At 37.0% G+C, this 23,211-nt stretch overlaps 1 protein-coding gene and 1 long non-coding RNA gene across 5 annotated transcripts in view; one reads left to right on the forward strand and one right to left on the reverse strand.

The window, feature by feature from the left end:
• Positions 1-23,211, reverse strand: part of LOC311285937 — a 458,548-nt gene that overhangs the window by 328,862 nt on the left and 106,475 nt on the right. The window lies entirely within an intron of this gene.
• Positions 1-23,211, forward strand: part of sugt1 (SGT1 homolog, MIS12 kinetochore complex assembly cochaperone) — a 209,900-nt gene that overhangs the window by 17,442 nt on the left and 169,247 nt on the right. For all 4 annotated transcript variants that reach the window (XM_084401816.1, XM_084401815.1, XM_084401814.1 and 1 more), the window contains exon 3: positions 8,733-8,823. In XM_084401816.1, coding sequence (XP_084257942.1) covers positions 8,733-8,823 — 91 coding nt within the window. The remainder of the gene's footprint in view (positions 1-8,732; positions 8,824-23,211) is intronic.

Genomic DNA, 23,211 nt, shown 5'->3' on the forward strand with positions numbered 1-23,211 from the left:
CTGTGAGAGACATAATCTAAAAAAATAAATCCAGAAATCACAATATATGACTTTTTAACTATTTATTTGTGTGATACAGCTGCAAATAAGTATTTGAACACCTGTCTATCAGCTAGAATTCTGACCCTCAAAGACCTGTTAGTCTGCCTTTAAAATGTCCACCTCCACTCCATTTATTATCCTAAATTAGATGCACCTGTTTGAGGTCGTTAGCTGCATAAAGACACCTGTCCACCCCATACAATCAGTAAGAATCCAACTACTAACATGGCCAAGACCAAAGAGCTGTCCAAAGACACTAGAGACAAAATTGTACACCTCCACAAGGCTGGAAAGGGCTACGGGGAAATTGCCAAGCAGCTTGGTGAAAAAAGGTCCACTGTTGGAGCAATCATTAGAAAATGGAAAAAGCTAAACATGACTGTCAATCTCCCTCGGACTGGGGCTCCATGCAAGATCTCACCTCGTGGGGTCTCAGTGATCCTAAGAAAGGTGAGAAATCAGCTCAGAACTACACGGGAGGATCTGGTCAATGACCTGAAAAGAGCTGGGACCACCATTTCCAAGGTTACTGTTGGTAATACACTAAGACGTCATGGTTTGAAATCATGCATGGCACGGAATGTTCCCCTGCTTAAACCAGCACATGTCAAGGCCCGTCTTAAGTTTGCCAATGACCATTTGGATGATCCAGAGGAGTCATGGGAGAAAGTCATGTGGTCAGATGAGACCAAAATAGAACTTTTTGGTCATAATTCCACTAAACGTGTTTGTCTTTCTTTCTTTCTTTCTTTATTTATTTATATAGCACAAGTAAACACAACCAACGTTGACCACTGTGCTTTACATAAAATACACAAAAAACAGAAAGACAGAAACATAATATAATATAAAAACCTCGTCAAAAAAAATCAAGGAAATGCCTGTTCGAGAAAATATAACTTTAGTTTGTGTTTAAACTCAAGTAAGGAGGTCAGTGTTCTCAGGGAAATTGGGAGGGTATTCCACAGCCTAGGACCCACAACAGCAAAAGCACGATCACCTCGCGACTTCAATCGAGAGTGAGGCTGGGACAGATTTCGACTGCTGGAGGAACGTAAACACCTAACAGACACGTTTGCTGTCAAAAGTTCAGATAAATATGAAGGGGCGATACCATTTAAGGTTTTAAAAACAAACAGCAATATTTTAAAATCGACCCTATAACGCACCGGCAGCCAGTTTAGTGACTGTAAAATAGGCGTGATGTGTTCATGTTTGCGGAGCCCGGTTAAAAATCTGGCAGCAGCGTTTTGGACCATTTGCAGTCTAGTAATAGAAAACTGCGGCAATCCCACATATAAGGAATTGCAATAATCAAGGCGGGATAGCACGAAGGCATTTAGTACTCTTTCAAGCTCATTCGACGATAGAAAAGACTTGGCCCTGGATAACAACTTTAGGTGGTAAAAACAGGATTTAACCACTGAGTTAATATGTTTATCAAGCTTAAGGGCGGAGTCTAGGGTAATTCCTAAACTCTTAACAGTAGGTTTGATCTCAAAATAAATATTTCCCGCATTAAGCAATGTTTTCTCATTTTCTACTGGAGGCCCAAATACAATAGCTTCCGTTTTACTAGCATTTAAGAGTAGAAAATTAGTAGACATCCAGGACTTTATCTCATTTAAGCACAAATAAAGATTTTCTAGACCCTTTGTGTCAGTGCGTTTAAAAGGCAGATAGATTTGGGTGTCGTCTGCATATAGATGAAAAGACACTCCGTGTTTCCTAAAAATAGAGCCAAGTGGCAACATGTATAACGAGAACAGAGTAGGTGCCAAAATGGAGCCTTGTGGAACACCACAGGTAAGAGGAGCTACAGACGAAAGAGAGCTACCAATGCCAACAGAGAAAGTTCTATTTGTGAGGTACGACTTAAACCAACTGAGAGCACTTCCACGGATGCCAACAATTTGTTCAAGACGTGATAATAAAATTCTATGGTCAACAGTATCAAACGCTGCACTCAAGTCTAGAAGAATTAAAATAACAGAATCCCCTGAGTCAAGAGAAAGTAAAATATCATTCAAGACTCTTAATAAAGCAGATTCCGTACTGTGGAGCAACCTAAAGCCCGACTGAAATTTTTCAAGAATACTGTTCTCATCAAGAAAACTCTGCAGCTGCATTAACACAGTTTTCTCTAGGATCTTGGATATAAATGATAGATTTGAAATGGGTCTGAAATTTGATAGATCATTAATGTCCGAGTTTGGGTTTTTTAATACAGGTTTCACTGTAGCATGTTTGCAAAGAGCAGGAACGAAACCTGAGAGAAGACACTTATTTATAATGGACAAAATCCCTTTGGAGGAAGAAGAATGATGAGTACCATCCCAAGAACACCATCCCTACTGTGAAGCATGGGGGTGGTAGCATCATGCTTTGGGGGTGTTTTTCTGCACATGGGACAGGGCGACTGCACTGTATTAAGGAGAGGATGACCGGGGCCATGTATTGCGAGAGTTTGGGGAACAACCTCCTTTCCTCAGTTAGAGCATTGAAGATGGGTCGAGGCTGGGTCTTCCAACATGACAATGACCCGAAGCACACAGCCAGGATAACCAAGGAGTGGCTCTGTAAGAAGCATATCAAGGTTCTGGCGTGGCCTAGCCAGTCTCCAGACCTAAACCCAATAGAGAATCTTTGGAGGGAGCTCAAACTCCGTGTTTCTCAGCGACAGCCCAGAAACCTGACTGATCTAGAGAAGATCTGTGTGGAGGAGTGGGCCAAAATCCCTCCTGCAGTGTGTGCAAACCTGGTGAAAAACTACAGGAAACGTTTGACCTCTGTAATTGCAAACAAAGGCTACTGTACCAAATATTAACATTGATTTTCTCAGGTGTTCAAATACTTATTTGCAGCTGTATCATACAAATAAATAGTTAAAAAATCATACATTGTGATTTCTGGATTATTTTTTTTGATTATGTCTCTCACAGTGGACATGCACCTACGATGACAATTTCAGACCCCTCCATGATTTCTAAGTGGGAGAACTTGCAAAATAGCAGGGTGTTCAAATACTTATTTTCCTCACTGTATATTACTGCTGCTCTATAAGCACCATCTACTGTCAGAGAGTGAATTTACATTTTCATTCATGTGTCTCCTTCACCCGTTTGATCTTGCTTCTCGTCCATTTTGGGGTTGTTTACTGAGTGCGCAAGCCTCTTTTATGCATCACACAGGCACTGTTGATAAACTGAAATGTTGACTGAATTGTAGTGACCGATTACATTGCCGAATCAACAGCGCAAACAAGTTTAGCGATCGATTCAAGTTTAACGCACATAGCCTACTTCGAAGTTGGCTTTGGCTGAATGTGCGTTGCAATGACACAAAATTTAGGCCCAAAATCTGCAGGAAATCTGCAGCAATTTAGAAAAATTGCAAGCCCCTCCGAATATTGTGGAGTTTAATAAACCGCTGTTAAACTAAACTGAAATTTAGTGCAGACCCATATCGTTATATATATCGTATCGTGGCCTCTGTATCATGATGTGTATTGTATCATGAATTTGTTGCTGATACACAGCCGTAGTAAACATGATAATCCATGTTTTTCTCCAGTGTACAGAAGTGTACCTAGGAGGGTTTTTTTTTACAGTGAATGTATAAGAAGCTTATATTTCATAAAGACATGGACTCCGTCTTTGATTTTGCATACCTCCTGACAAAAAATAAGAAACTGTCACAGATTTTTATCAAAATAATATAATATTTTATAATAAATCCTATTTATAAATCCTAATGATTTATAGGCTGCCTTCATGTTAACAGGTGGTAAAATAAGTTTTCTGTAAGATAAAAATATTATTATTTTCTAGTTATTATATTGTTATATTTATTCTTAAAAACTCTTTTTTTGTTTTTAATAATGAAAGTGTTATTACAATAGTAATGTTTCTTATTGTTTTTTTGTTTTTTGTTTTTTTTGAATGGATCACCTTCCTGTTCAAAGTTGTTTTGATGTGGGATGTAGTGTGGTTATGTGGTGATGTCGTTGCGAAATTAGGAAAGGAAAATTAATTGTAGGTCCTAATATTAATTTGATAATATTAGCCTAATAATAATAACAATAATTATATTTGATAAATATTACAACCCTACTAAAGTCAATTTCACACAGGTACATGCAGGTGTGCTCTTCAGAGAATATGCACACACATACACACTTTTTGCGTTTAAAGTTAGCAGTCTGTCTCTGAGTTTTGTGTATGCCTTTATAGTATTTGGAAGGGAAACTCTGGAAGTGGAAAGGAAATGGGGAGTAGGACATGAGACATGATCACTTCTTATTGGAAAGGACCCCAGAGTCTAAGGGCCCTTTCACACTGAGTGCAACGCATACAGCTAAGCGAAGCACAGAGAAACGGAGCTTTCACACTTAAGACGAAATGATTGATTGCTTTCAGCAAATTCACACCTGCATGATACATTTTTCCTTATGTATATCTCGTAGGTTTTCTCATTTGGCTTTAACCTCATCCGCTGCACAACATGCAACAGTTAATTAAGATATTTTGGTACTACACATAAACGAGTGCATCGAATGTGTGTAATAACTTCCGATTGCGATCTAAAGTTCTAATGTCTAAATTTTTATTTAACAATGGGCAGATGTGTTATTTGTAGTGTTTTATGATACTACATTTTAGGTTTATCTGGTTATTTATTTGGTTATTACAAATAAAAACAGAGCATTGAGCTGCCAAAGTGTGAGGGTATGGCGGCCCATAAGTTTACGCCTGCTATGGAGTCTGGGATGCGTATCCGTCAATCATCTTAGTGCACCCCAGTGTCGGACAAAGAAAAGAAGAAAGGAATATATTTAGTATTTAATGACATCCACGCGTGGCTGCTAGGCAGCGATCAAACGGACAGAGCAGCGCTGTCAAGAGCTGGTGGTCACTCCGCAAATCATGGCAGTTGATCATAAGATTATCTTGGTGGTTTTATCATACGTTATACTCCCATGCAAAGAATAATTGACGACGGACTGTTAAAAATAAAAAATAAATGCATTAAAAATATTGCATACCCAAGGTGGTAACACAGCCACGACTCGAAAAAATGGTGTTCATATGATGTATTTCAAGATGTTTGTCAGGTTTTTGTTTTTAAAACGCTCTTGTGTGTAGGACTAATTTCTTGCACATCTAATCCCAGTCCTCCTTTGCTAATTCCAAAACATAAGAGCTAGTAGGTTTGAGCCACAGATAGCAGAGTAATGCAGTTATTAGAGAGCGAGAGAGAGAGATTAAGCGTGTCTGAATTACCTGAATCTATGCGTCTCTCAACATTGTCATCAATTCCATCAACACCAGCATCAATATCTGCTCCAAGAATAGCCCTGTTATTACCTCGCTAGTAGTGAGATATGTCACGTAGCTTTTAAGTTGTTAAACTATTTTACTGATGAAATCGTCAGAGCAGCGCTGACAACATGTTCATGTCTCAGTGTGTCCGTTTGAGTGGGAGAGAGAGCAGGAGAAAGAGAGTATGTGCTTTTCCGTAATCAATACATAATGCACAATAAAATGTAATTTTGTGGCAAAAAAACAACAACATGGAAATAATTATTAGTTTTTATCCTTTTGTTTACTAGTGGTGGACATCACAGGGTACCTCACGATATGATACACGATACATGGCTCACGATACCAATAATATCACGATACAGCAATTTTGCAATAATCATTATATATTGCTAGACAATCCTAGAATGATACATCACGATATCTGTCGAACTATGAAAACTAAATTCCCGTGAAAAGGTTATGTGCAGGGTTTTCTCTCTTAAGTCCAAACTGTTAGAAAACAGCACAAAAAGTTTTTCAGTCTGTTTAACATTTTAAATAAATGAAACATTTTATGCTTATGCTTTTTAAAAGCTTAAACTTTTCTTTGTGAAATTGACACATTTAACTGCTTATCGACTTGTTTTATGTAAACCTGGTAGTGGTACATTTCAAAATTTGCCAACCTCTTTTATTTAAACCTGGGAACATCTCAGCGTTTACCAGCTTCCTTAAAATAAACATGTGAATAGTGTTGTCAAAGGTACCGACTTGGGTATTTTAAAATTTAAAAAAATGTAACGATACCAGCCATTTCCCCCTAGCATTTTGAGCGCTGTTGAGCAGATTCTTAAACATCTCTGTTTGGCCATTGTGTTCATGCTTTCAACATGTGATTGGCTACAATGATCAATGCTTCCAAAACATGTTGTTAATAGACTATTTACATCTAGTATATCTATTATTTTACTTACACTGCTGTCTGCCATCCCATTAAAAAAATATTAGTTAGTGGCTAGTTAACCCCCCTTAAGTGTCGGTTGCCCATATATATTTAGAACAATAATATCTTAGTAAAAACCTAAAGTAATATTGACAAACTTTATATCATTTGAAAGCTTACAATCTCTAGTTTTCATATTTGGTGGCTGTTTTTAAAAATAATAGGATGTATGCTTCATAAATTTTATGAAATTATGGAAATACATGGTTCAGATCACTCAAAACATATGAAAATGGAGGCGCCCTTGTATGGTCAGTAAGGAAGCTTGGCTGTCCATCTAGTGAAAAAGTTTGGTACTGCGCCCAAATAAAATCTTACTGAAAGCTAATTTTTTGAGATATCAACCTAAAATTTGGAACACAACTTGTTTCGATTTTTGGCTTTAATTTGCTTGCAGTTTTAGAGTAAAACTGGGGGTTTAGTGGGGGGGTTGTTAAGGGGTTAACTTAAGCCCCTTTCACACAGAGATTCCGGAACATACACGGATAAAGTGACACGGGATTTGACCCGGGTTCGTTTGATTTTGGTTCATTCACACTGCCAGTGATTTTCCGGAATCAGAGAGTGCGTTCACACACAACACGTAAAAATCCCGTAAAGACACGTGACATACGTGACATGTAATGTCTCAGCAGCGTCTTAAGTTTGCTTATGAGCTGCGATTTCTCTCATGAGAAACCACACTTGTGCATTTTTTGCTCTGATTCGATCATAAACTTGCGCATTTACGTACCGTTTCACAGCTGGCGAACGATCCCGGCTTCAGCGTCATCACTACGACACGGCATTATTACGGCTTTTGTTCACACAGCGCGCGTTCCGGGACTGAACACGGTAATGTTACTAGGTCCCCAACCCGGCATCGATACCGGCATCATTCCCGGGTCGTGTTTGCGTTCACACAGAAGGCGTTCTGGCAATTTCCCGGCAATTTGCCGGGATCATCGCGCTGTGTGAAAGGGGCTTTATGTTCACGTTTCCCTCATTCATGTGTTGAATGCTACTACCTCAAGGAGCCATGAAGTAGCGACACTGGGAGCAGGGAAATCTATTATTTTAAAATATAATAAATTAAACTATAGATATTTGGCGTCAGCGTATCGATTATAGTATCACACAGAGAAGGACAACAATATATTGCCCTATCGATATTTTGTCCCACCCCTATTGTTTACTATATTTGCTTGTTCAGTGTACTGGAGGGTTTTGGTTCTTTTGCTGTTGTAGTCTGTAAAGACCTTCTGAAATAACTGAAATCATTTGGCGAAGTGATATGGAACTGTAATGGAGACCTGCCTAGAACTACTTTAGCTGTGCATTTCCCTGAAAATAATTGCACACCATAGAACAGTTGTCAACCAATCAGATTCAAACAGCCCTGTAGTATAATACTCCATTAATTGATGCTATAAATATATTTCCAGGCTTATGAAATCCGCACACGCTGCTGCAATGTTTTCATTGCCTGCTTGATCAGTAACACTCTCTCTATTTAGCAGTTTATAAAGACAGTTGACATTTTACAAGTTTACATCTACTAATCCTACTTTAATCCTTGTTCGTGTAACCCTGACTCATAACAGACGCACGGAAGAAAACAGTGCTCTGTATGCTGTTTCAAGATCTTCAGATCGCATAATTCAGAGGAAATGAATAGAAAATGATAATCTGTATAAAGAACATTTCAGACACCAACATTCTCAGACACCAATGATAACACTCAACATCCATTCTCTTCTCTCTTTCGGAATACTTTTCTTCAGTGTTAACAAAGGTTTTCCAAACAGTTCCACCACTCTCACACTTTTGTGCAACAGCACAAACTCAGGTAAACTCACATCTAATCGGATGGCTCGTTTCATCGCGGAGCAACAGGGAGAAAAATCGCGCTTTGTCGTGCTGTGATTGATCATGCCTGGTGTGAATAGCTCCATAGGGATATATCGTTTCAATTCAAGAGTGTCAATTCAATTATGACTTACAGACTTATTCACGCTCAGTGTGAAAAGACCCTTAATAGGTTATTTTTTTTAATATTTTTTTTTTGTATCACTTTGCACCAGTGTACAGGTACATTTGACATCACTAGAGTTTGGTGGTAAAATACAAAAGTTTGATGTATCTTTTATTTGCTCAAGTTTTCAATTGCACAATATTCAAGAAGTAGTTGACCCAAGTGTGTATGTTTTCACTATAAGAGTGTTTTTGGTGTGACAGATAAGTTTATCCCCTTAATTTTTTGCATATCTATAGTTCATCATCCAACACATCATTATCATACATATATAATTTAATACTCACAATATTAGAGAAAATAAATGTGGGTCAATGTGTTTGTGTATATAATTTCTCTAATAATAATGTATATCTGTCTTGTCTTATAGGAGCTAAATGAGGCATTGGGAGAGAAAGCTGAAAATGCTGAATGGCTCTGTCAGCGGGCTTATGCCTATATACTATTGAAAGAGTACACTAGTAAGCACTCCTTTACTTGTCTATTTTTTTTTACTTGCATTCTACTGAAAGACTACAGAATACAATTCTGCAGAATTTAGCACTTATTTTTCTATATACTATTGTCATGTGAAATGTATAATTCTTTCTAAAATCTTTGCTTAAATAGCCTAGTATTGCTGATTAGGGCTGGGTATTTACCAAGCGTGCCACACAAGTCCTGAAAAGTGAAGCCAAATCATCTCAATCGCCCTTAGGTGGCTGGATGCAGTATAGGTCATAAGCCCTCTCCATGTCAAGTCATCTTCATTTATATAGTGCTTTTAACAATGTAGATTGTTCCAAAGCGGCTTTACTTTGATAATAGGAAAATAATGTAATGAATGTAATGTAATTGGACATGAGACAAACTGAACAATCAAATTACACTTCAAAAATTTTTTCCCAAAGATGGTTTTTAGTCATTTTAGGCAGTTACGAGTTACAGTTTAAAATATATATTTATATTTATATTTATAATTAATTTTAAAGGATTATAATTAATCATAAATATTTTTGTTATTTTTAGAATTGACTCTAGCAGAATTAATAGTACAATTATTTACTCAGTTCATCCAATGAATAGAAAGCATAATCAATTATTAATTATAGGAAATGTATTATCTTCCTGGCCAAGAAAGGATAACCTTTTCCAACTAAAGTAAATAAAGTTCTAGGAGGGTAATAGCATAGGTATCGCTAGATCAAGATGTTTAAGTGACTTCGATATGTGGCAAACACAGAGACAAAGCGTCGATATAATGGTTTAATAAATGAAACTAGGGTAGTCTACACACACAACTAAACTAAGCAAAGATTGTATACAAAATCAAGAAAGTAAAGAAAAGTGAAGAAAGAGAGAGAGAGAGAAGAAAAGAGAATGGCAAGATTACAATCAGTTAACCACAGCCTACGAGAAACATCAGAGAATCAGGGTCACCTTGAAGGGGCACAATAACTTAGGAATGCATCTAAAGGCTGCGAACAGGTACTTGCATTGACTTTGGTTGCTGAACAGTCCAGATGCGCAGGAGATTCTTGAGATTCTTGATGATTTTGCCAGGAGTGCGCTGAAGCGTTCGTTTGGGTTCTTGGGGTGGTCCACGTTGAATCCAAAGAAGTTAACTTGATGAAGTTGCCGGAAGAAGACAGGAGAATGTTGTCTCAAAGAGAGTGAGCATAGATCTGACCTAATCAGAAACTCTTAAAGGTCCTATCAGTTCACACCCATTTGTTGAGGTGACCAATCTAAGATGACCTGGAGAAAGTCTTTGTTCCATCTCATCTCCATTTGCATGTTCATGCTGGCATGGAGAATATGTGTAGTCTTTACACTAAAGTATGGTACAAATATTTATGATGCAATTTATCAAAACATGTTGTACACCATTGATTATAAAATCAAAAGGGTATTATTTTGATACTAAGAAAGAGGGGATTTGAAGACATTAAAGCAGTGATACATCATCTTTGGATATCAACATTGGAAGTTACTCTAGCATTACTCTAGCATAACTAACATTACTCTAAAGAATCATAACTAGGCTAATAAAACATAGGGACATGCATAAAACACAGGAGAAATACTATAAACATTTGAATAAAAATAACTAAATATTTTAGTTATTTTTAGAATTGACTGTAGCAGAATAAATAGTAAAATTATTTACTCAGTTCATCCAATGAACGGAAAGCATAATCAATTATTAATTCTAGGAAATATATTATCTTCCTGGCCAAGAAAGGATAACCTTTTCCAACTAAAGTAAATAAAGTTCTAGCAGGGTAATAGCATACAGTAGGTATCGCTAGATTAAGATGTTTAAGTTACTTCGATATGTGGCAAACACAGAGACAAAGCGTCGATATAATGGTTTAATAAATGAAACTAGGGTAGTCTACACACACAACTAAACTAAGTAAAGATTGTATATTGTAAACACACAAAAAAAAAAACACGATATGTGGCAAACACAAAAAAAGTTTGTGGGTAAGAATGGAGTAAATGTCCTTTGTGTATTGGAGTTTGTCTCTATAGTCTTTAACCAAATGGCTAGTGTCTCCTGTGCTGTCTTTGAGGCTTGTAGACACAGTCCCTTGCTGAGATCGTTCAGTGGAGCCGAAGTGATAACAGCCTTTGAGAACTGGTTTTAGGGCCGGCGGTTACAGAGTCGATCGTTCTCTGGGATGCGTTTTCATGATAATCGAATGTAAAGAGTTTTATCTCTAAAAACAGATTAGCTTATAACGCTAGTATATGGGGCATAGAATAAGTAAAAGTAAATCGCTAGTTAATACCACTAACAAGGCTCAAAATAGCCTCACACTAACACGGTAGCATAATGAGGGTCCCTACATCCAAGCATCCCAGAGACCGATCGACTCGGTAACCATGTGTTAATTACCCCTAGGTTCATTTTTCACCGGAATTGTCCTTTAAGGCCATTCGTTACACAGTTTTTATCACGCTGATGCAAGTTTGTTTTTTGTTAGTTATTTGATGCTATTAAAACGTAGGTGTGACGTCATGATTGACCACTTCTCTGAGTGAAGTAGTCACTTGTAGTCACACCAACTGACTTTTTTTTCCTGTATCTTCGGGAGGAGATTGAAGCTTAAACTATAATTTCAGCATTTCCATAACTGTTTCACATCGACATAATGAGTTGTTCTGCAGTAAACTGTACTAACCGACCTAAGATCCGATGGACCTTTGAATTTTTTTTCCGCTAAGTTAAATTTATAAGCTAATTAGTACATAAATGTTATGGGCCAGCTAGCTAAAAGACAACAACCGTCTATGGGCGGAACCTTGATATCACGGCATTGGCGGCTTCACTTACTACAATGGAAGAGAGTGAAGGTGCATCCTCCATCTTAATTTACAGTATAATGGTATTAACCCAGGTTCATCGATTGGTTCAGATTCACAAGATCTTGATTTAAATAGATACAGTTCATAAGATCCAGTGAGAAGCGTTCCAGTTCGGTGACTTCTCAGATACAAACCACAAATCAAAATCCTCATGAATTAAACTAGTTTAAAGTCAAATGAAACAACGCTGACATTCTCAACAACACTGATGTGGGAAATAGGGTGACCACTATGGTAAAATGATGTCATAAAGAATTGCATGCGCAGGGTAAGATTTGTGAAACTGTACATAAGATTGCAAGCCTAAATTAAATTTACACGCGCAAGAGAAGATTTGTAAAGGTGTAAATCGCCTTTCAAGTGTAAGAAAAAAATATTTGCAGAATTTTACTGTTATTCCTAAGTGTAATTCATGTATTGTGAAACTGCAGCTTCATGCTAACGCAAAATAAATGGGATCTGTATTCTTCTGACTTCCATTTTTCCGTGCGTACACTTTTGGCACATTTTTTGCGCACAAATACGGCCAAAAATATCGCAGGCATGACGTGAACAGCAATTTGCAACTGAAAGCAACAGAGTCAGGAACTGCCAAACAGATTAATTGCGTAAAATCAAACTTTGTGTAAAAAAATTATCTATTGCAAATGTCTAAATGACTTCTTGTGTGCATGAGGCAAAAAAGTTCCCGAAATAACCCGATTTGTACTGTTGCGTCTTTCTTTTACATCCACTTCCAGTTTTGGCACGATTCTCTCACTCATTGAGTTTTGCAAGCGCGAAGAGGGGGCGTTTCCACCTTCTTCATGTATCCAATCAAATGAGCTTTTCGATGACTCTCAATTTACTCTTATCTGATTGGTTCAATAAACACGCCAGTCACCAGAACACATCACTTTTAATGCACTCATAGGCCTACATGCTAAATAAATAAATAAACAAATAAATCATGATTGCTTAATAGGCTGTGCACCATTAGGCTGCCTATATGAGTCCTTACTGAATTTGGAGCTGGTGTGAAGAAAGAAAATTTCTGTGTATACAGTGCATGCATCCTGCTCATCAGACCATATCAGTTTGTAATCTTGATGCTGCTGAATGTAGGCCTAATATCTGCACTACTGCATGCATAATTTCACCTGTCCACTGATCAGGAGGATTCCAGAATTATTATTATTATTATTATTATTATTATTTTACTAAAATGATTTACAATATCTTTTTCCCTTTAACGTGTATTTTAAGAGCATCACTAAATGATGCACCATTTATCACCTGCAATGCCATCGTGTAACCGCTACATGGCTGTATAGCCCTATCAAGCATGCCCTAGCATATCAAGATGCTGTGTATTCCCTGGTTGCTAGGTTTTTATTCAGACATAATTAGTTACTTTTTGTCAAAGTTGAGTTTGTGTATGTTAACACCAGCTTGAAATTTAGTATGAATGTCAGTCAGCCTTAATCAGACTAATGGTGCTGTAATAAACAGCAATCATGATTTATTTGTTTATTTATTTAACATGTATGAGTGCATTAAAAGTACCATTTCGGCAACGAGAATGTTACTGAGCCAAATGAAGAATAAGATGTGTTCTGGTGACTGGTGTGTTTATTGAACCAATCAGATAAGAGTAAATTGAGAGTCAGCGAGAAGATCATTTGATTGGCTACATGAAGGTGGACCCGCCCTCCTCTTCACGCTTGCAAAACTCAATCAGTGAGGGAATCGTGCCAAAACTGGAAGCGCAGGTAAAAAAGACGCAACTGTACAAATCGGGTTATTTCGGGAACTTTTTTGCCCCATGCACACAAGCCATTTAGACATTTGCAACAGTTTATTTTTTTACACAAAGTTTGATTTTACGCAATTAATCTGTTTTGCAGTTCCTGACTCTGTTGCTTTCGGTTGCAAATTGCTGTTCACATGCCTGCAATACTTTTGGCCGTATTTGTGCGCAAAAACCGTGCCAAAAGTCTAAGCGCGGAAAAATGGAAGTCAGAAGAATACAGATCCTATTTATTTTGTGTTAGCATGAAGCTGCAGTTTCACAATGAAGCTAAAAAAGGAGCTTTTCCCCAATTATTTCAATACAGAATAATATTTTGTCAGCCACATATGCTAAAAATGAGCTATCATTTCTTTTTTCAATCCATCTGAAATACAATTAAATAGTTTTTTAGGGTCATGAACATGCATGCAAGGTTTTGTTAAATGTGCATTCAGAATTTTTTTACAATCTTGCTTTTCGTGGGTCAATTTAATCCATATAGACAGCTATTCAAAAGCAACTGTTTAATTAATAATGTAATAAATTTTTTTCATAGTGTGTTTTTTTTTTTTTTTTTTTTTTGGGTAATTGTATTGAATCCAGTTAGGAATCCAATTTGACCCGGGCCATACAGGCTGAAGCCAGGAACCGAACAGTGTATGAGGGTTAATGTAGTAATGTCACTGAAACTTTTTTTTTTTTTTCACGCAGTACTCACACTTTCAATGCAGATATTCGTTGAATCTCTTTACACAGACAAATCTCTTTACACACGCACAGACTCTCCCGGTGCTTGCTATGACCCGCCTCTCCCACTATTAATGCACTATACATACAGTGAGGAAAATAAGTATTTGAACACCCTGCTATTTTGCAAGTTTTCCCACTTAGAAATCATGGAGGGGTCTGAAATTGTCATCGTAGGTGCATGTCCACTGTGAGAGGCATAATCTAAAAAAAAAAAATCCAGAAATCACAATGTATGATTTTTTAACTATTTATTTGTATGATACAGCTGCAAATAAGTATTTGAACACCTGAGAAAATCGATGTTAATATTTGGTACAGTAGCCTTTGTTTGCAATTACAGAGGTCAAATGTTTCCTGTAGTTTTTCACCAGGTTTGCACACACTGCAGGAGGGATTTTGGCCCACTCCTCCACACAGATCTTCTCTAGATCAGTCAGGTTTCTGGGCTGTCGCTGAGAAACACGGAGTTTGAGCTCCCTCCAAAGATTCTCTATTGGGTTTAGGTCTGGAGACTGGCTAGGCCACGGCAGAACCTTGATATGCTTCTTACAGAGCCACTCCTTGGTTATCCTGGCTGTGTGCTGTCATTTTCATGTTGGAAGACCCAGCCTCGACCCATCTCAGGGTTCCCACGGGTCCTTGAAATCCTTGAAAGTTTGTGAATCTGAAAAAATGTTTTCAAGGCCCTGGAAAGTTTTTGAAAATAAGCATACATAGATACAGGTCCTTGAAAGTGCTTGAATTTATTTTGTGCAAGAACTTTTCTGACAAAAATTCCACATTCACTCCGGTCCGCTAATGTTTTATTTCGCCAAAACTTCATAGCGTATGCATATTAGCTTGCTTGATTTTCGTTAGTTATGCGCATTTATGTGTTACGTTAAGTGTTTCCTGCATGAGGTAGGCCTACTTTGTGTTGTAGGCTACGTTGCCATGACGTTCACAGGCGCAAGAAACTACGATTGTACCTCAACATTGTTGGACACAACAAATGTGTGCCAGGGCTCGCAAAATCGCTAGCCCGACGTCCCGGGGCTATTGTGTTTTCCAGTCGGGCTACCAAAATGCATAACCGGCCTGCCCGACGGGCTATCTGAAATAGTGTTCGCTTCAGTCTTGTTATAATCAGATCCAGCGCGCTCTTCATCTTCAATCCGCAGCGGCGCCGAGCAGAGTGCAAAACAGAGGACAGGGTTTTTCGAATTTGAGCCTTTATTTTACTGTCTATGATTTGAGCAGAGCGACTAAGGCTACGTCTACATTAATCCAGATACATTTGAAAACGGCGTTTTCGTTTATAAACCCTCTCCGTCCACACTAGCGTTTTCAGGCGTTTTCGGACGTTTCAGTGTGGATGAGAAACTTTTGAAAAACGCCTGAAAACGCTAAATTCACCTTTACTGCACATTCGTAAAACCCCACAAAAGATCACTGATATGATTCAGATGGAAAAATAAATAATGAAGTTATCGCGCAATTCTTCTGACAGAATAATTTTATTTAGTGAAATATCTCACCATTCACTGATGCGGTCCAGGTCGCACGCAGTCGCCATATGACTGGTCTAAAACGCAACTGCTCTCATGTATTGCCGCAGGACAGCAAATGTGAGTAAATTCTGTCATCTTTGCAGGACTGTGATATGAAGAGCAGAGGTGTCAAGTAACGAAGTACAAATACTTCGTTACCTTACTTAAGTAGAAATTTGGGGTATCTATAATTTACTGGAGTAATTATTTTTCAGACGACTTTTTACTTCTACTCCTTACATTTTCACGCAATTATCTGTACTTTCTACTCCTTACATTTTAAAAATAGCTATTTAATTTCGGCTTGTTTTCATTCCGTTTTGTCATCGTAAAAAAAAAAAATGGGCCAATTACACAAACGGTTTAGATCTGAGTCCCGCCTCCTGAATACACATCGCTAAATTGATTGGCGTTGTGGTGTCTTTCTAACTTGTGAGAGGCTGTAGTCACATTTGGTTATGCGCAGCGCATATGAATGTGAATACTTTTGACACCTCTGATGAAGAGTGTGCAATGTAGAATATTTTTAACAACAGTGTGAAAGTGAACAGCACATAACAGGCATACTGGCATAAACATGAATATCTATTGGTACAATATGCGTCACGTGACTAAATTTACGTCATTGTTTTTAAATACCACCGGTTTCTCAGTCCACACTGCAACGCGAAAACGGCGTTTTCAAATGTATCCGCTTTAGAGTGCGTTTTAAAAAAGGCTTCATTTTCATCAATAAAAACGCTGTCTCAGTGTGGACGGAAGGCCAAAACGGAGAGAAAAATATACGTTTTCAAACGAAAATGTATTAGTGTGGACATGGCCTGAAGCTTCAGTTTACGGTCAAGTGCGAGATAAGATGTAAGTAGCTAAACGAAACATTTCACATTTGACAGTTTTTTTTATGTCATAAATGTGAAACGAATGACAAAAATAATCCGGCAAACGAATATACTTTTGTCGAATTTCATTTTTAACTGAAAATAGGCCTATGTAACGTGACTCATGTAATGTAATAATTCGTTTACTGTCATGTGAGGGGACAAGAAACATTAACAAAGTCGTTTTCATCATGTTAGGCATAAGATTAATAATGAATGTGTGCATGTTGAGAATTAATATAATACAATTTGTTGCCTTCAGTAAATCAAAAAAGTTCAGCTTTAGGAGGAGAAGAGACAGGGCAAGATGAGGAGACTGAGAGAAAAAGAGAGTGATGGATAAGAAGTGAGAGCAGGTATTGACAAATAATCTACTGCACACTGACATTGTTTTAAAGCTATTTCTTATCCTTTTTTGGCCTTCAAACGTCTTGAAATGCACATATCAGAGAAATAAAATAAAAAAAGAACCCCCTAACAACCTTAAATTTAGGACCTCCTTGATTATAAAGCCCAGTCTACGGCCCTGTATTAGGCATACGATCAATAATGAATGTGTACATATTGTGAATGAACTTAGCTACCTACCTAGCTTAGTAGCTTTCAGTAAATGAATGCTTCTGAGAAAATGATTCATAAATCAACCTATCAGTTGACCCTATGTTTACTTTCTTCACTGACACAAACATGAAAAGCCTATATCAGTCAAAGCTCAGCTTTAGGAGGGGAAGAGACAGAGCAAGAGAAAAAATAAGAGAAAAAGAGTGTGATGCTGATGAGGAGAGAAAAAATAATCAGCTGCGTGACATCGTTTTAAAGCTATTGTTATCCAATTTTTTTGGCCTTCAAAACATCTTAAAATGCACATATGTAGATCAGAGAAATCAAAATTTTCTTGGGGGAGCCCCCAAACACCTAACTAGCCTACCTCACATTCAGACCTCAGTGATGATAAAACCCTGCCATCTAAATGTTAATGAAACTAGTTAATAGTGAGCATTAGACCCTAAACTAAAGAGTTACCTTTCTTTTTTTTCTTTTTTTCTTTTAAATCATACCCTCATTGGGGGCTAACCCACAGACACAGACTGATTCATGTTCCACACTGGTCACACACATTTCAGTTCAGTTAGAACCTGATGCATATTTGTATTGATGATTCTAATTTGATTATTTTATATTCAATTGTTGAAATTTGGCTTCAAAAATCTGAAGAGTGCCTGCCCGAAGGGCCCCCAGTGATTTTGAAATTTTACGAGCCCTGTGTCCCCACATTAAGTCCTTGAATTTGAGGGTATTGGACCTGGAAAGTCCTTGAAAGGTCCTTGAATTTGAAGTTAACCAAGGTGTGGGAACCCTGCCATCTTCAATGCTCTAACTGAGGGAAGGAGGTTGTTCCCCAAAATCTCGCAATACATGGCCCCGGTCATCCTCTCCTTAATACAGTGCAGTCGCCCTGTCCCATGTGCAGAAAAACACCCCAAAGCATGATGCTACTACCCCCATGCTTCACAGTAGGGATGGTGTTCTTGGGATGGTACTCATCATTCTTCTTCCTCCAAACACGTTTAGTGGAATTATGACCAAAAAGTTCTATTTTGGTCTCATCTGACCACATGACTTTCTCCCATGACTCCTCTGGATCATCCAAATGGTCATTGGCAAACTTAAGACGGGCCTTGACATGTGCTGGTTTAAGCAGGGGAACCTTCCGTGCCATGCATGATTTCAAACCATGACGTCTTAGTGTATTACCAACAGTAACCTTGGAAATGGTGGTCCCAGCTCTTTTCAGGTCATTGACCAGCTCCTCCCGTGTAGTTCTGGGCTGATTTCTCACCTTTCTTAGGATCATTGAGACCCCACGAGGTGAGATCTTGCATGGAGCCCCAGTCCGAGGGAGATTGACAGTCATGTTTAGCTTCTTCCATTTTCTAATGATTGCTCCAACAGTGGTCCTTTTTTCACCAAGCTGCTTGGCAATTTCCCCGTAGCCCTTTCCAGCCTTGTGGAGGTGTACAATTTTGTCTCTAGTGTCTTTGGACAGCTCTTTGGTCTTGGCCATGTTAGTAGTTGGATTCTTACTGATTGTATGGGGTGGACAGGTGTCTTTATGCAGCTACGTCTATGCAACGTCCTCAAACAGGTGCATCTAATTTAGGATAATAAATGGAGTGGAGGTGGACATTTTAAAGGCAGACTAACAGGTCTTTGAGGGTCAGAATTCTTGCTGATAGACAGGTGTTCAAATACTTATTTGCAGCTGTATCATACAAATAAATAGTTAAAAAATCATATATTGTGATTTCTGGATTTTTTTTTTTAGATGATGTCTCTCACAGTGGACATGCACCTACGATGACAATTTCAGACCCCTCCATGATTTCCAAGTGGGAGAACTTGCAAAATAGCAGGGTGTTCAAATACTTATTTTCCTCACTGTATAATAATGAACCATCTAAAACGCTTTGAATAATTATACTACTAATACTAAATGTGATATGGTGATATAAATGATTTTTGCACTTTCACTTTGAGGAGTGCTGTTCCAGCATATGCGCTTCAGATGATCAGTGCAATCTATTACAGTTCTAATCACAAGAAAGTGTGTCAAAATTACTATTCCCAAACTGTAAGATTAGATTTAAGACTTGGATTTGGATTAGACACTTGATTGTTTATTTTTACGATGCCTTTATGACCTTTCTTTGGATCTTTTATGTATTAGAGGAATGGACTTTAAATGGAGGGACATAAATCTCTCAGGTTTCATAAAAAATACCTTCATTTGTGTTTGGAAGTTAAACAAAAATCTTAGTTTTTTTTTTTATCGAAACGACATGAGGGTCAGTGCATGATGACAATTAAAAATTTTGAGTGAATTATACCTTATAAATATAGTAAGCTGAGCCTTGGATAAAACTAACTATATAACGCAAATCATAACATTTACATTAACTATACATAGTGAGCGATAAATAAACAAAAGTAAAGGCAGGTATCTCATAGTAAATGCTTATGCCCCGTTGATGCGGGCTCTAAGCAAATCAAATGTGAGCAAAATAAATAATCAAAATTGTTGATTGCAATCAAAATTGTATTCAAAGAATCCTGAAAAAAACGTATCATTGGTTATAAAAATATATTAAGCAGCACAACGGTTTCCAACATTGATGATAAAAAAAAAAAAAAAAAAAAAAATCATATCAGAATGATATATATATATTCGACCAAATTGGTTCACAGTTAGAAGCATCTCAATTTTTTTTTTTTCACAAATTGTGCTTGCAAAATATCCAAGGAAAACATGTCTAGTAATTGTGCAGTTAATTCTCATACTGTATTTTCAGTTTTAGAATATGTATCCTCTCCCCAAATTTGTCACTAATAAAACACAATAAAAATTATTTAAAGGAGACATATCATGCTTTTAAATTGTTCCTTTTTACATATAAATCATACATTTGTAGTCTATACAGATGGTGGACAACCAGAATGAGACTTTTACCGCCGCCGTTCCCGCGGCTGCAAAATTGGGATGTGTATTTGCTGCCTTTTACCGCTGAGTGGCGCTGTAATCACAGACTTTGAAAAGTGTCAGTTTATTCTCTTTATGATGTAATCTGCCGCGGCAGTAATCTGAGCTGAGGCCACAGATAAATTCAAGATAAATATTGTGGTTAAACGAATTCAAATTCATTAAATTTAAACAAAGTAGACACACGTTAACATTGTGTGCCCAGTTTTTCTATAATTTAGAAAGGCTATGTCAATAGGTTACTTGTCATTTACTTTGTGTTATTTTAATGTGTTTGTAGATTTATTAACTGAAACATAAGAGTGAAATAAATTAAAATAATTTACCGTAAAATTAAAACATTTTCAGGACTTGCAGTTACTAACCGATGTTAGTCGGTTTAAGCATTCTTTGTTATATTCAGAATTAAATAGGCTTACATGTTGTTATGATTATCAATTGAATTATTTAATAAATAATCAACCACAATGCCTATTGCTGCCGCAGCAAAAATAAACCAGTCGAATTTCAAAGTCGTTCGCGAAATGACTAGGCTATACCGGGTGGCGCAAGTGACAGGGCAAAACAGCAGCAACTGCGTCATTTTAAAAGGTAAGTTTCCTATCTGTTTATTTAAAAAAAATAAAATAAAAAAAATACATGGCGCAAGATCTTGTAAAAAAAAAAAAAAAACTTTTTTCATTATTTGAACAAAAATGAGACTGATTGAATATGTAACAATATAAACAAACAAAGCAGAGAATAAAACAAACTTTTAGGGAAAAAATATAGGCCTATTATGCTACAACAGAATTGGTTAACATTAACGAAAGCAAAATATGTAAAAATACATTTAAAACAAAATAAAACAAAACAAATTCGTGGCCGAATTCAAATCGGTTCAAATCCCGAACAAACAGTAGCAGACCTAGGCTATTCAGACGATAGCTCTGTGGTCAATGCATTAACAATAGCCTCTCGGAACTTCAAACGATCTGAGATCGAATCTCAGTGTAGCCGACAGTGTTTATGTTTTTCCGTTCTTGATGCTTAAATATGCATCTGTTTATTAAAGTCAATCGTTTTGTTTAATTATCAATTGTACATTACAACATAAATTTGCTACATTCCAGTTGAGCCGCTGCAAAGACGACACATCTGATGAAGGAAGACTGTCAGCGATTGCACCAGAAAATGAAGATGATGAAGCTCGTCTTTAATCTGCTAAATTATTTTTTTTGTGTGTGTGAATCATTCACGAGATTGAGATGACTCCATAGCAACGGAAGACATTTTTCAAAACAGATCGAACAAATCAGAAAAATACTTTCAATACAGTATTGCTTTCAATTAAAAAATAAACAATGAAAATGTAAAAGAAAAAGAAAATTAATTAAGTTTGAAAACCCATCACACATTTCAAGGTATGAATAAAGTGTCGGGACAGTTTATTTATTTAAACAGGGTTGCATCGATAGAGTTTATTCCCTTTGTGATGCAAAATAAGAAACACAGAATCTTATTCTTGCAACATTTTAAATTTCTATTGTCAAAGAAATTGCAGCTAAATTAAAAAATTAAAACGGTACAAAACGAAAAAAGTTCAAAGCAACATAAATTAAGAACAGGCGTTTTTCTTTGCCTCTCTCGCGCTGGATATTTTTTTAGTAAGTTTGGTCTCCCTCACTGCGCGCGGCGGGTCTTTCTCGAAATTAAGCATTTCAGCGTAAAAAACACCATACAGCTGATAATACTGTATATGTCGCTGTGTGTCATCCACACAAATCACGAAAGAAAAAACTGTAACAAATAGCTTTTGTTCCTTCAAAGATACAACATGCCTTTCTGAATTCACCTTACAATAAAACGAGGTGGGTCGCGAATTAAAGAGCTCTGTATCTGCTAAATTGAAATTGTGTGTGGAAAACCTTTAAATACAATCAATAAAACTACAATATATAATTTAATAAGATATAGGGCCTACTGTACATAGGCTATGGACTTTTGGAGATTTTGAGATTAATCCTTAAAAGAATTTAGCCTTTGCCTGCTCATCAGGCTGGCTCCGACACTCTCCATATGAAAGACGGAACATTAACACCTCTGTCCTGCACCCCCACGATAAAGCAACTATTGCCTTCTCCAAACCCCTCACAGGCTAGCTGAGTTTGCAAAACAAAACAAAGAGTTTGCCACTCGTCGTGGTGTGCCAAAACACTTAATTATAAACTTCAATATTTCATTCAAAACAATCTCAAAACGCTTTGTGACATTTTGAAAAGCCGTGGATGCATTACTGACACTGAAACCATGAACGCAACAGAATACTGGTTCTGATTTTGTTTGTCGTTTAAACGTCATATATATATATATATATATATATATATATATATATATATATATATATATTTATTTATTTATTTATTTATTTATTTATTTATTTAAACAGAACTGCTTTTGAAATTACGATTGGAATTATTATAGGCTACAGAAGTAAAGTCATTGTATAATATTTGTTCCTTAGTGTAAAATGGAAATGCATGGTGATTTTATTTTGTAAATAGGCTATAAGCAAAAAACTATGTTTTAGAACTAGACAAATTTCTCTGCATCAACAATAGACTATAAAATGCATTAATATGCTAATATAAAAATATCAGTAGTCCAAGTTAGTTCGGGATTCGAACCCGTGTCATCTAAATGATCGTAACGTATGTTCAACCACTCGGCCACGATTCACTCGTTGCGACATGGCCTAACGTTCCAGTGTGTGTTTGCTCAAACGAGCGAGAAGCGCTCTTCATTCAAATGAACGCGCTGCCGCGTTTGTCGAACACTAATTCAACATGCCAGAATAAAACCTGGCTTTAGAACAATGCATAGCGCCACTCGTCGTGGTGTGCCAAAAAAATTACAATAATTTAGTTTCATTTATTTCAGTGTTAATGTTTGAGTTAAAAAAAATCCTCTACAAATTAAATTAACACAAAGTCGGCTATAAGAGTCCTTTATAGGCTACGTAAAAAATTAAGGGCTTACAGTCTTAACAT

This window comes from Rutilus rutilus, assembly GCF_951802725.1.
Source record: "Rutilus rutilus genome assembly, chromosome: 2".
Taxonomy (NCBI): domain Eukaryota; kingdom Metazoa; phylum Chordata; class Actinopteri; order Cypriniformes; family Leuciscidae; genus Rutilus; species Rutilus rutilus.